This window comes from Vicia villosa, linkage group LG7 (assembly GCF_029867415.1).
Source record: "Vicia villosa cultivar HV-30 ecotype Madison, WI linkage group LG7, Vvil1.0, whole genome shotgun sequence".
Taxonomy (NCBI): Eukaryota; Viridiplantae; Streptophyta; class Magnoliopsida; order Fabales; family Fabaceae; genus Vicia; species Vicia villosa.
In genome coordinates, this window is record NC_081186.1 from 3,767,180 (window position 1) to 3,782,934 (window position 15,755).

Below are 15,755 nucleotides of genomic sequence, written 5' to 3' on the forward strand. Positions count from 1 at the left end.
AAGCTAGAGCTTTAGTTTCCTTGACTTGAGCATTTCCTTCATGAGTCATTTTCAAAGACTCATATATGTCATAGGCCGTTTCCCTGTTAGATATCTTCTCATACTCAGCATGAGAGATAGCATTCAGCAAAACAGTTCTGCATTTATGATGATTCCTGAAAAGCTTTTTCTGATCATCATTCATTTCTTGCCTTGTCAGCTTTACGCCACTGGCATTTACTGGATGTTTGTAACCATCCATCAGAAGATCCCATAGATCACCATCTAGACCAAGAAAGTAACTTTCCAGTTTATCTTTCCAGTATTCAAAGTTTTCACCATCAAATACCGGCGGTCTAGTATAACCATTGTTACCGTTGTGTTGCTCAGCAGAGCCAGATGTAGATGCAGGTGTAGACTTTTCACTTTCATCAACCATCTTTTACTGAAGCGTTTTTCTCTTCCTGAATCTTTTCTAAACACGGTTAAGTGCTTGCACCTTAGAACCGGCGCTCTGATGCCAATTGAAGGATAGAAAAACACTTAGAAAGAGGGGGTTTGAATAAGTGTAGCTTTAAAAACTTGACAGATAAAAATAAATTGCACAGTTATTTTTATCCTGGTTCGTTGTTAACTAAACTACTCCAGTCCACCCCCGCAGAGATGATTTACCTCAACTGAGGATTTAATCCACTAATCGCACGGATTACAATGGTTCTCCACTTAGTCAGCAACTAAGTCTTCCAGAGTCTTCTGATCACACACTGATCACTCCAGGAACAACTGCTTAGATACCCTCTAAGACTTTCTAGAGTATACTGATCCACACGATCACTCTAGTTACAACCTGCTTAGATAACCTCTAAGACTTCCTAGAGTATTCTGATCCACACGATCACTCTAGTTCCTTACAACTTAATGTAATCAATTCTAAGAGTATTACAATTGCTTCTTAAAAGCTATAATCACAAACTGTGATATTTCTCTTAACGTTTAAGCTTAATCTCACTAATATATTACAAGAGCAATGTAGTGAGCTTTGATGAAGATGAAGATTCTGAGCTTTGAGTAGAACAGAGTTTCAGCAAGTTAATAGGCGTTGTTTTGTGCAGAATGGTTAACCTTGCTTCTCATCAGAACTTCATATTTATAGGCGTTGGAGAAGATGACCGTTGAATGCATTTAATGCTTTGCGTGTTCCGTACAGCATCGCATTTAATGTTATACGCTTTTGTCAACTACCTCGAGCCTTGTTCACGCTGTGTCTACTGACGTAGCCTATAATAGCTTTTAACGTTCCTTTTGTCAGTCAGCGTAGCTTGCCACTTGTACTTCCTTCTGATCTGATGTTTGTGAATACAACGTTTGAATATCATCAGAGTCAAACAGCTTGGTGCAAAGCATCTTCTGATCTTCTGACCTTGAAGTGCTTCTGAGCGTGATACCATTAGAACTTCAGTGCTTCTGATCTCATGTTCTTCTGATGCTTCCATAGACCCATGTTCTGATTCTGCTTCGACCATCTTCTGATGTCTTGCCAGACCATGTTCTGATGTTGCATGCTGAACCATTTGAGACAAAGCTTCTGAGCGCTGAATTATGCGTACTCTTTATATATTTCCTGAAAAGGAAATTGCATTGGATTAGAGTACCATATTATCTTAAGCAAAATTCATATTATTGTTATCATCAAAACTAAGATAATTGATCAGAACAAATCTTGTTCTAACAGTACTAACTTTACAAGTATACCTCACTCCACCACATTAGAGGTCTGCACCACCTACTAAAAGGACTCTACCTCTACACATCACCAATTTTCTATTTGGCATCGGAATAACACTTAATCACTAAATCAATTTTTGTTTTATATTTGTTTTCTTAAATGCAAATGGACATGATCTAGTAGTATACTCTGATAAAATTTAATAAATTCTTTGATACTCGTTGGGCACCGGTACCTGTAACACAATTTGTATTAAATTTTTAATTTATTTTAAAATAAAATAAAATAAAAAAGTGACGTGACATTGAATCATAATATTTGATTGATTAAAAATATATGTCCTCAATTAAATTCAAGATTATTGGTTCACATCAAATTTTAATCCTATAAAACCAAAACCATATAATATCCATTTTTTAACCTTTGGGACAACCTACCTCCCAAATAGTTAAATCAAGTGGAATAGGTTGGCTTTCACGTGCTAATCCTTGAATAATCTCATATTGAAATAAAAATAGCTCATAATATTCTTACCTTTTTGCTCTTCACATGGTAATCCATCAATATTCCTATACGGCCATTAGTTAAAATTTGTCTTTTTTTGTTCATTTGATTCGAGTTATTAAATCATGACTAAGTGAAGTTTCGAACTAATCCATTTTTTATCAAGCCGAGCTGAACCAATATGAAATCAGTTTGACTCACTCCCTACCTTATTGATTATTAGTTAGACTATAAAAGATTGTTCTCATTACTTTTATTGTTGTTGATGTTGTTTCTGCTATTCCAAATAATTGTCGCATTTAAAAGTGAATACATGTATTAATAAGAATAAGAAAGTTAACTCTGAAAAGATACAAAGATATGATATAAATAAAGAAAAGAAGAAGATATATATACAAAGTTAAAGTTTATTGATCCTAGATACCTTTCAAAATCTCTTTATATAAAAGAACAAAATCTAGAAACCTAAAAATACTCAAAATCTTCGTAAGAAGAATCATGCTTCATCTTACTATCATCATTTTTATCAACAACCTTCTTATCAACAGCAGCTGCCACAACAACAGCTTCTTTACTAAGATACTGACTAAAATCAAACGTGTCAGGTATAATAGGAGGACTAGAACTGCGAATCAAAGCCCAATTAACCCCTTCAAAAAATGGATGTTGTTTAATCTCAGTTGCACCTCTTTTATAAGCAATTCTCTTATGAGGTTCTTTCACCAACAACCCTCTAATAAGATCTCGTGCAACTGGACTAGCTGAAGGATGTTCAGGAAACCTTAATGGCTGTCCAACAACGTTAAAAAGTGTAGCACGGTTTCCATTACCTTTAAACGGTGTTGTTCCGTATATAAGCTCGTATAAAAATATCCCAAATGTCCACCAATCAACTGCACTTCCGTGTCCTTCACCGCGGACGATCTCCGGGGCGAGATACTCGTGAGTACCAACGAACGACATTGATCGGACATTCGTTGGTTCGGCCATTAGTTCTGGAAGACGGCCGCCTATGAGACCGAAATCTGATTTTGATTTTCTGTTTTTCTTGTAGGGGAGGATCCGCGGGAAGAAGAAACTTGATGGCTGCATGCAACCCTGGACAACGTTTTCGTCATCTAGGATTCCCATGGATGTGGTGGTTACGTGTGCGGAGGAGGATTTTACGAGCGTAGGGTTAACAGAACAACGGAGGGATAAGTCGAAATCGGATAGCATTATGTGGCCTTCGTCCCGGACTAGAACGTTTTCTGGTTTTAAATCTCTGTATACTATTCCTAACATGTGGAGATACTCCAGTGCTAATAGAATCTCTGAACAATAAAACCTACATGACACAACAAATTCATTCATTAGCATATACTAATTTTTTATTGTGAGATAGATATCAGACACAGACACAGACACGCATTTTATTAGAGGTTTTCGTGCTCTACAAGTCTCATTGAACTGAAAATGCAGTAACTAACCTTGCAGCCTCTTCAGTGAAATGCCTATTGGGTTGCTTCAATCTGAGTGAATGCAAACTACCACAACTACAAAACTCCATAACCAAACTGTAATACTTTTCATTTTCAAAATAAGAATACAAGGTTGGTAAGAAAGGATGATCAAGAAGTCCAAGAATCTCCCTCTCAGTCTGTGCCCTAAGAAGCTTGTTTCTGCTAGCAAGGGAAGCCTTATCCATAACTTTCATGGCGTAGAATGTTCCTGTTCCTTTAAGCTCAACAAGATAAACACTTCCAATGTCACCATAACCAACACGTTTCACAAGCCTAAAGTGACTGAAGTTGAGACTACAATTTGACCCTTTTGAAACCATGTTGATTGCATCCCATCTCACATCGCCTCCTGTGTGTGGCTTATTATGTGAACTACTTGTGCTATCTAAACTATCACTACGTGAACTTGCTGCACTCTTTGAAACCATTCTTCTTGGATTTTGTCTTGGAGAAGTGGAAAATTCAGACAAGTTTCTCATTAGTGTTTCTAACTTTTGAGGCATAGATGGTGAAAATGATGATGATGACGATGATGAATCTTTACTTGTAGTTTTCTTTTCATTGTTTTCAATTGCTTCTTGGTTATTCACCTTTCTGGTATCATCATTTTCTGTGTGATCATTTGCACAACTTGGATCTGTCTTGTGAGATTTTTCTGATAAACTATTGGTACTCCTCTGCATTTATTTAATAATAATAACGTGTAAGATAGAAGGTTTTGAATTTGGATAATCACTTTGTAATAAATAATTAGTTTGTCTGTTACATGAGATTTTAATTATTAGGACTAAATTATGGCTTTTGAAATTCCAAGATACATGCATGAAATTTTCTTACATGAGGAATGTTGATAGGCTTTGACGCCATCATTGGATAACTCTATAACACCCCTCAGGAGGAATTTCTGCAACATCATATGAAATAAGTTAATATAATAATAAATAGGAAATATTACATTCAATTACACCATATTATTAGATCCAGCAAAAATGTATGTTAATTATTTATGGAATGCAGGACAAACCTGAAATTAAAAAATATATCTGCAAAACTTGATAACTTGTTATAAGATATATCTGAGAATGATGACTAAAGAATTTAATGATAATATTTTCTTTGCATGTGGTTAATAATGAAGAGAAATCTTTTTTCTTTTGTTTGAAATTTAAAACATTGAAAGAAAGAAAAGAAAAATAGAGAAATATATATGAAGATGATTGTGATGGTTATGCAGAAGATGAGAAATGGATATTGAAATTGGCTAGTTTTTTATTGGACCAATACCAGAGATCACAAACAGTGGATGAAGTAATTGAGAGGATTAAAGATGATAAGAAAGCCAAAAGTTGGATATCATACATTTATATCTATAAATAGAAAATTAATAGTATATGAAATTATGAATGTGTTAATGAGGAAACTAAACATGCATTCATGAAAGGAGAGGGAGAGAGATGGAGAAAAAGAAATGGTCATGAAGATACGGATGGATAGGCGTTTTATTCTCTATGAAAAATAGTGGTTTTGATTTTGGTAAATCTCTAGATGAATCCACATCACATTCAGGGCATAGTATAGTGTTATCATCACAGTCAAAGCTTAACTCCATGTCACGTGTACTTGATCAGGGCTAGTAAGGGCAAGCCGATAAATTAGTTTTCTTAAAAAAAGTATGACTATATTAATGTATATAAAATTTTATTAATTTTAATTAATTAATTTCTCTTTCAAGAGATAAACAATTATTGAACAATCGTAGTATTATTCAATAAATTTTTCATTTTTAATTTAAAAATAAATTAATAATGTATTTGAAGAGGCAATACTAATATAATAATAGAACAGTTTCAAAACATTTTCACCATAATATCAATAATTATTATTATTATAAAATGATAGTCTCAAAGCAAAAGGGTAGGGCAGATCCAAAAAAGGTATTAGTCCGGTATCACCCATCAGCACGGAAGGATTCCACAAGCCGGCTCGGACACTCAGCCAAGCCCGATAGTCTCTATAGCCCGGCAGGCGTAGGCACCAAACGAGCCCGACGTCATCACCCCGGGACAATGACGGAGCCAGAAATTTTAGGTAGTCTGTGCAAAAAATGTACACCATTGATTATTCATCTGTTTTAATTTTCACACCCTATTTTTACTAATTTTGCCCCTAATTTTACCCCTGTTTTTGTCTAAAAATCGACTATTAAATTGGGGGGAGTACAAAGAAAATATGAGTTGAGCCCGGGCGCGTGGACGGGCTCGCTGGGCCTTGGAACCGCCCCTGCCCCTGGATGCCTGTAACCGTCGCCTTCACATTAAAGGTCTTCACCGTTATGAAAGTTACAATTCTTTAAAGACCATAATGGCGGGAGTTACGGTAGTTCGCTCATTATGGAGGGAATCCTAAGTTCCTCCACCAATGAGAGCAATAATGGCTCCAACAGCTATATATAGGGCTCCCAACTGAGGGATAAGCAAGACACATATTTTCTTGAGCTCGCATCAGCTGTGCTGCTCAAATCCTTATAGCTACAAATCACAAACTCCTGTGTGACCTCGCCGGAATCTTCTTCCGAGAGGTAATCAAAAGTGTTCTACAGGAATATATATATATATATATATATATATATATATATATATATATATATATATATATATATAAAATAAAGTGGGGAACAAGCCGCACACACAACTACCTGACAAAGAGGTACTAAGAGTAATCAAAAGCTACAACCAAATTAAAACAAGGCTAAAAAAATAAATAAACTCAAGACAACACCACTTTTCCAAACCACACCAACTAATTTAGAAGAATAACAGAGAACTCTACTCTCGAAGAAAACCACAATTAGATTATATATCAAGAAACACAAGCAATCTTAAATAAAAATGCCACAAGAAAAGGAAGGTCATTTCGCCTGAAGAGGCCTTGTTACTCAAAGTCTCTATTGTGACATAATGAAAGTAGGGTTATCCAACCAAAAATAGTAAAGACAAGAGTAATTCGAAGGGTTTCCTTGATATCATTTTCACGCCCAAGCGGTGTTCATGACCTATAAGTTCTCTATGTCAACAAATGTACCTAAAAAAATCAACTCATTCCAAGACTTCTATATAACACGGATCACCGCATGCCAAACCATCAGAAGACCCCCTTTTATATTAACCGACATTCCTAAATTACCAAAAGCCTAAAAAACCAACAAATGTCCTTATTTATTACAAAGAATAATCTAACTATCAAAGATCATGTACCACAAAGTCAAAACAATATCACAAGTGACAAATAAATAAGAATCCGACTTTATGGCACCCCACAAAGACAACAAGTCCCCATGCATCATCTAAGATAATAATCTCACATTTATTTATATTTTCTATAGATAGAAACTTATCCAAGAGTAACTTCCAAGAGAAGACAACCACCTTAGAAAGAGTCAAACTAACCCGGATAGAAAGGTAGAGCTTAGTCCCTTATGTTAAGAGGGATAAAAGGGAAACATGTATCCTCAAAGAGAGAATTATACATTGAAGAAACTGAGTACCCATTCTTCCCTACTTTCCACCGCCAATAGTCACTATGAGGCAAAAGGGCGACCCTTTGTAGAATCTGGAAAAACTTAACCACTAAATCATAATCCCAAACGAAGAAAGATCTCCTCCACTTAAAACTCCACCTGAGTTGACCCCCATCAAACACCGTCACTTCTTCTACTGACCTACCTTGATAATAGTTAATGAAAAAAAGCTTATGAAACCATCCCAACCAAGTATCATCCTAAAATAAGGTGTTAAGACCATCCCATAGTCTTCTACTGATCCCCTCCACAAACTAGTTAGAAGAATCACTAGCTTTAGAGCTTAAGAAATTGACCCTCTTCCACTAAGACAAGGCTAAATAGAGAGAAAATGACCTTCCTCCCATCCACTAAGAGATTACGAGGGAAATATATCTAACTGCTAAGATACCCCCTTAAAATCCAATAACTTAAGATAATAATCTTCAACACCACTTATTTAACAAGGCTAAGTTAACCAAGCGAAGATCCTGAACCCATAAACTTCCAAAATCTCTTTGGTTTACAAACATCATACCAACTGACCCAAGGAATATTAAATTCACATTTCACCCCCAGAGGAACCTTATATGAATTCTAACAATTCTCTTCCACAACTTAATATGCATCTCATACAAGAAAGATAAAAGACATATATAGAATTATGAACTGAGTTCAATATAACAACTCTTCCACGTAAACTAACATGCCTGTGACGCTAGTTCATGAACGTCTTAGTGATAAGGCTGATATGAGGTTCCCAAGAGGACGTGAATCTGTAATGGAAGACAAATATAATTGAAGGGAATATTATCCAATCTGTAATGGAGAACTAACCCGCTAATTAAAAAAATGGAGTCCACATTGATACATATCAGACCTCTCTAAGAAAAATTTATATAGAGGCTTGGAGTTTTTATTACTTTTTGCTTATGTTAAGAGAGTGAGTTGATATATTGCTTTTCCCTCTTAGATTTTACTGCTTAGGATTTTGTTGTTTGTCTTGTTTATTATCATTCACTTTACCATTTTAGTTATTGAGTCTCCTCTTAGTTTCACCTCTCTTAGAATTGAGTGTTTTTCGCTAAACCTTATTTTGCACGCATAAGTCAAAACATTGGGTCTCAAGTCGTTGCAAAATGGTTTAAGTTAATCAGTAAAAAACTTGAATTATGAAACTCGTGTATGCATAATTCCTATCATACTAACTTTTGATTCAATCATATACTTCCCTTTACTTAAAAAAAATCATTTTTTAGAAGTGTGATTCAAATTAGATTTATGCATGATTCGAATCATGACATAAATGTGAAAGTTAGAATTTGCTTTTGTCAAAGTGATTTGAATCACATATTTTCCTGATTCAAATCATATGTGAGTTTGATACGAATCACATATTTTGGTTGTGTCAAAGTGATTTGTATCATAAAATTCCTTGACTCGAATCAATGACTGGAATCAAATATGGAGAGTTTAATTTTTTTTAAGATCTTGATTCACATCATTATCTCATTTGACTCGAATCATATCTTTTCTTTTGACTAGAATCATGAGGGTCGTTTTACTCATTTTTAGTGTTTAATTTCTAAAAATTATATAAATCAAATTTCTTTCTCTAGCCAACAACTTCATAAATTTGAAAGATTTTCAAAATCTTTGAAACTAGCTTTTCGAAATCAAATGAATGTATCTTCAGCCTCTAGCAAGATTACCAAGTTTGGGTTGCTTCTAAACTCAAAAAGAGTGTGAGATCCATTGTGTAGGAGGTTCATTCGTTGTTAATGTTGTAAAGTTTTTAGTTGCAGATCAGGAATCAAGTTCTATGGTGTAGATGGATTGACAATCCAGAAAGAGCAAAAAGAAAGGGGGTTTCTTTATTGAAGAATTCAGTAGAATTGAGTGAAGTTTTCTACAAACGAAGTTGAGAGTTTTTGTTCCTTTATATAAATCCATAGCTTAACAAGGGACCCGTAAGGTTTAGTGAAAACCGTTGCGAAAACAGGAGCTTGGAGTGGATTTAGGATATGAGTAGGTGAACATTCAAGACTGAGTGAAGGTATTGTGAAATTCACCTTCGTGAGTTGTTTACACCACAAGAGGAAACATTCATATTGGAGCTTCTTAGTTGTTTTTAATTTCAACATTATCTGGTTTCTTGTTTTTAATTTCAACATGATCTGGTTTCTTGATTTTCAATGGTTTGCCATTGAAGATTAGGTTGGCCGTAAATCAAAGACGGACACGCTAAACCACTATAAATTCTAGACTAGTGCACTCTTATCGATCACTCTCTTTAGTTTCTTGTATAGTTTTGCATGATTAAGTTTTATCACTTTTGTAAAATTGCATGTTGTTAGGTTTTATCTGCTTATAACGATTCACGTGTAAAGATATATCTGGAATATATTAAGCCATCTAATTCGTCTTTCTAATGATTACAACTGTTATAAATTATCATATTAGATCGGTTCATTGATTAATAGTAAGATTTAATTGAGACACCTTGTATAAATTGAATTTAGATTAACTGATTCATTGATTGTTTAGAATTCTCATCGTCTCATTTTCATTTTATTGTTTGATTATAGTGCAATTCTTGATATCGATCGAACACATATTTTATAAAATTCCACTGTCCCATTTTTTGTAAAAAAAAAATTGATTTTAAGAAAATGATTTTTAAAATGATTTTTAAAATGATTTTTAGAGGAAAGGTCTATTCAACCCCTTTTAGACCAGTCTCACTTATACTCACATTCTCCTCCAAGAAGTTGTTTGATCTAATAATACAAATAAAAAAACATAAAATATTAGTTAGTTTATTAGTAATTAATTGATCTCTTACGATCTCTTGATTATTTTATTTATCAACTTTTATAGCTTTGAACCCATGTTATATCATTCATTCTTTACCAATAATGAATTTAGAATGATTATAATTATGATTTACTTTGTAATATGTTACAAGTAGTGAAACAATTTCACTACCGCTTTATCTTTATCATTTTTTCTTTGAAAATTTTCTTATCTCTTTCCCACTTCACCCTACCTTAGAGGTTTTTAAAACCCTAATTTTTTCTCTTACCCTTCATTAATTTCTTGATCCAAAAAAATGGGGGGTCCATCTAAAAAAAATTCAACTATCATAGATCACAATACCACCGACAACAATAAAAATGGATGTATTTTTTTTTACAACTTTCTCGCCTTATTGATAATGTTAAATGGGGAGAAGTATCCTCTCAATAGTATATTATAATCTCTGTATTTGTGAAGGGTAGTTTAACCATTCCATTCATTTACTGATATTTCTTTGTTTGTCCACCTCTTAGAGATATGTTTGCAGCGATTATGTTTATATCAGTCAATTCATGTTGGATGAGAATATGGAATAAGAAAAAGTACTCTAGAGGGGGGGGGGGGGGTTAAATACACTAAAACAAAAAATTCAACCGATTTCGAAAAATGGATTATCAGAGGTTTTTTAGAGTTCCGCGTAGAAGATTTAGAGTGAAAATATAAGAATTATAATTTTTTTAAAACTTGATCACGTTAACACTTAGTCACTTCGAAAATCTCAAGATGATTTAATGATGATACATAAAGGTATTCAATTGATACCAATTGTATACTTCACGAGTGTCGCGGTGAAAAATTGAAGATCAAGCTATTGATTAACTTGACTCACAAAATAAGAAGTCACCACCGAACTTTATTATTTCCAAGGAAAGGGAAAAGATTAAAACCCTAAATAAACATGCAAAATAATAAATCAAAGCAAAAGAAGATTTTAAAGGTACGGGAGTTAGTTATACAAAGGGAATGTATTAGCATCCTATGTATCTATAGTACTTTATAGGAACCACTTATTATATTTGTAGAGGGGAAAATTTGAAATCAAAGCCGTTAATTGACTTGACTCATTATTTTAGTGAAAGTCGCCACCGTCCTTTATTGTTTCCAAAGGAAAAGGGAAAAGAGCAAAATAAACCCAAATAAGTTTTTAAATCAAAACTAATAAAAATAATAGATCTTAGGTACGGGTGTTGATTATGTAAAGGGAATGTGTTAGCACCCCTCACATCTGTGGTACTCCATAAGAACTTTTGTAAAGCTGTGTTAAAAAAGAGTTGTGTGCAAAAGAGATTTTGTTTGGTTTTAAAATTATGCTCGGCAAGACATAACATCTTGTGCTTACATACCTCCTTAGTGCAATGGAGAAGTCAGAGCAAATATAGTTCCGCTTAAAAGAAAAAAATGTTTTTGTTGAAAATAGTATAGACGCTTGATTATCATAGGGGAGAAAACGCAGCCAATCATTCTTGAACATGAGAACAAATGGAACCTTTGCATTACAAATGAAAGAATGGATCCAACTTGGATAAATCAACAAGTATGCCACTAGCTCACTAAGGACAAAAGGTTTTTAAAGAAAGTTTTTAAAAGAGTTTGTAAACATAAGAAGATTTTGAAAGAGAGGGAGAAGTTTTGAAAATTTAAGAAGATGGGAGGGGATGAAGAGACTATCCTAAAGCATAAAATAAAAGCTAAGGACAACAACAATCTAACCAATAAGAATCCAACACTTGACATAAAGAAGTTGTCATACCCCAAAATTTTCCCACCACATTTTTATACTCAAGCTTATTTGAATATCAAGCTCAAGATTTGACTGACTGTACATTCTCCTAAACAACAACCATCAAACTAGGGTTTTGCTTCTCTTCAAGCAAAATCAAGTTCTAAGGCCTCAAATGAATCCCATGGCCTCTCATACGATTCAAAGAACCTCCATGCCAAGTTTCAAGCCTTGATTCAAAAGATTGCTCACTCGATGGCCCAAACGATCAATAATCAACTGGTTGACCTAAAAGTCAACTGTAGTCAAAGTACAGTCAAAACTTCTGATTTTTGGTCAACATCCTCATTATGAAGTATCATTCATCATTTGATCAAGGATTGACCATGATTCATCAAGAAAAGATCAGAAATCAACAAAATCAAAAGTTTCTAAATTAGGTTTTTCTAGAAGAAAGTCAACTGAACTTTGACCAGCCATAACTCCAACATGGAACATCAAAAATTTCCCATCTAAAGCTCATTTTTAAGGAAATTGAATTCTCTACAACTTTGTCTCTCACATGCCAAGTCTAAAGATGCTTCATTTGAGAGATATGAGCTAATACATTACAGGTCCTTCTAAAAAGATCGCCAAAAGGTATTTTTTCTCAAAGCTCATAACTTGAGCATGGAATATTTAATTGAGATAAAACCAAAAGCATCATTTAGAGGACACTCTAAGCTTTCTAAAAAGCTCAAGAACACTTCCATACAATAAAGAATGAAGGATTTGTGGCTTGCACAAGTTGGGTTATTTTGGGAAAATGCATGAAGGTCGGTAGGAGCAAAAGAGATCTTTTGAATTAATGGGCCAATTTTTTGGACTCTAAACTTATCCATGGGTTGATTCAAGGCCTATATATATATTATCTTATTTTTATGAATTTTATTTATATTTATGTGAATTTTCATTCATTTAAATGTTAAATAAAAGAAATAATATATGAGGTAAATATATTTAAATCAAGGGATTGATTTTCCAATCATCAAATCATCAAATATCAATTAAAAATTCGTGCAAGGGTGATTGATACAAGATTGGATTCAAAAAATCAAATATAGAAATATTTCATGCATATTTTTCCAAAATTTCAAGAGATACAAAAGCTCAAGGTCCAAGCCCACTCTTTGCCCTAATAGAATCCTTATAAAAGCAACATTATTCTCTGCAAAAAGGGGACGAAAAAATAGACTTCTTGCAGCCAAAAGACTAGGGTTTCCATATGACAAAAGTGTGAGAAAACTAGGGCACGATCACAAACTCTTCCTAACAGGTTTCAGCCGATTCTAAGCACTCAATCATCATTCCTAAGCATCCAGCGATCACTCCCAATCATTACACAAGCTTGAGGCATCTCAGAACGGGCTAACATCGTTGCACCGGTTTGGTAATTGCATTATTTTTCTTCTTTGTATTTACTTCCAGGTTCTGTGCGTGCTACCTGAAGGAGGTGTATGGAATGCCCTCATGTCAAGGCCCTTGGATGATCTCACAGATGGATCCAGCACCTACAAATCTGCAAGTCTACCATGGACCTTCACAGACTCATCACACCATACCAGAGCTAAGTTTTTTTTCTACTTTTTTATTTATTTATTTTATTCAATTACATATTTCCTCTTCTTTTTATTTACTTTAGCAAACTATTTTCTTTTATTTTTGTTAACTAATAATCATTATTTTCTTTTCTAGAAAAACACATTAATTAAAATAATATTTTATTTTAATTATTAATTTTAATCAAAACTCGATTTTTCTACAATCCTATCAATGATTGTTTTTTTAAAACAATAAAACCTATCATTTTTGTATATACCTTTAAGTTTTGTTAACTTCGATCCATTTATAAACCTTTTTAGCCTTAGGTTTACTGGTAGGTGTTGCCCATTAACCCTGTTTAACCTTTGGCTCATTCAGGGCTTGCCTTCTGCCATGCCCTTTTTATTTTGCCTAAATTATTATTATCTTAATTTTTAATCTGCCACGTTATAATTGTTGGGATCACTCATACACTAACACTACTCTTCTTCATGCCTAATTTTCAGGGTTAATCACTATCCTCCGACTACTCGCCAGACTAGAAAAGCTAAGTTCTAATATTTTTGCTCATTTAAAATTTATTTTATCTTTTAATTTTTGACTCATAAAATAGGGTTTGCCTCGAATAGTCAATGAATCCCTCCTACACTTACCACTATTATTTTCCTATTAATTTTCAGAATTGATCGAGGGTTCGAGGAAGATCAAGGCATTCAAGAATTTTTGTTAATTATTGTTCTCTCTTTTTTGCCTTAATTTTCCCCACCCCCGCAGGTGTTTATTGTAATAGCGTAGGAATTTATTTTCTTCCTTTAATTTCCGTAATTATAAACTGCGTGGTTAGTAATCTTAGGGAGTGCAAGCCTTCAACAGAGTAGATAACTAATTATAAGATAAATATTATCTGAATACAACCACGTGATTGGTGCACACACTCACCTTTAGGGTAATCCCTCTGGTTGCCTTTTTGCCTTATTGTTGCCTTATACTGTTGCCTTATTGTTGCCTGTTGCCTCTAAACGTAAAGATAGTCAAGTCCCTCGATTCCGAGGATACCTAAAGCAATGTTGCCTTCAAAGTTATTGAAACTCCCTCGATGTTGCCTCGTCCCTATTGCTAAGGTATCCTCGCATGATGCCTAAGAAAATCAAATGACTATTATATCCTTCGCTTAGACTACCTGCCCTCTTTATGGCAAGGGACAGTCTTATGGCGAACGATTACTATCGATGACCCGCACATCCAATTGAAAGACTTTCTGCCCTTTTATGGTATGGATAGATCCTTTCACCCGAAAGACTAAAAGAACAATTTTTAAAAAACTTAGGGTAGTTGCTATCAATTGCTTGCTCTAAATTCAAAACCTTTTTCCCACTCTTTTCAAAATCAAATTCAAAAAGACTACGCTTATTTACAAGCTAAAGTTCTTCTTCAAAGTTTTTACTTTTCACACCTCCTTTTCAAACATTTCAAACAATTCAAAAGTGAGCTAAGCAATTAAGAGCCCATGGATAACCATGGATGCAAAGGGTGCCTTAAACCTTCCCTTTGCATAACTTACCCCCCGAACTCAAAATCTTTCAAAAGGTCTTTCCTGTTCTTTTAGCCTTTCCTAATTGGATAAAATAAAAGTCGGTGGCGACTCTTGCGTAACCGCGACATTTTCGATTATAAAAGTCAGTTCACCGTATTACAGAACTGGCGACTCTGCTGGGGGTGCTTTCGAATAAAAGAGGGGTTACCTTAGAGCTAGGATTACTTTAAATTTGTTTGACTTGTTTGCTTTATCTTTAAAGGCTGTTTTGGGTATGATGCTGTGTGAAATATCCTACACCCGGATCTAGTGTACCTTAGGTATGTGGCAAGAGACCAGGGAGGCTGTACGACATGTATCGTTATGGTTGAACTGGTGGCCACCGTTAGTGCGACACTTTGGTTTGTCCTGATGGCCCTTGAAAGTGATCGAGGAGACGTTTGGCTACCGCGTGGTGTCATAAGCACTAATTCGCCCTTAGAACCTTAGTTGAACCTGACTTTGGCCTATAGGAAGTAGCGAGATAGCTGGCTTTGGATTCCTGACTGAAGCCGGTTGATACTCGATGCTACACTCATTGAGATGGGACTTGTCATACCCTAATTTTTGAACCCCCTGAGATGTCATATCTTTTAGACTTTTCATCAAAGACAAAATAGATACTCAGAGCAGTCACTTGTTCATCTGATACCCAGTCTAGGGTTTTGAGCCCCCATCAAGGACTAAAATCAGGGATCACATTTGGGAAACCCTAGAAAACTCCAGGGGATCACTCAAAGGCATCAATCATCTTC

The 15,755-nt window shown here is 34.5% G+C and overlaps 1 protein-coding gene across 1 annotated transcript; it reads right to left on the bottom strand.

Moving 5' to 3' along the window:
- Positions 1–2,631: 2,631 nt before the first annotated feature.
- Positions 2,632–5,071, bottom strand: LOC131616903 (serine/threonine-protein kinase AGC1-7-like). Its single transcript, XM_058888349.1, has 4 exons — positions 4,736–5,071; positions 4,549–4,615; positions 3,679–4,388; positions 2,632–3,536 (listed from the first exon to the last, which is right to left on the bottom strand). The coding sequence occupies exons 2-4, from the start codon at positions 4,579–4,581 to the stop codon at positions 2,675–2,677; spliced, it is 1,605 nt and encodes a 534-aa protein (XP_058744332.1). The 5' UTR covers positions 4,582–4,615; positions 4,736–5,071; the 3' UTR covers positions 2,632–2,674.
- Positions 5,072–15,755: the final 10,684 nt, after the last annotated feature.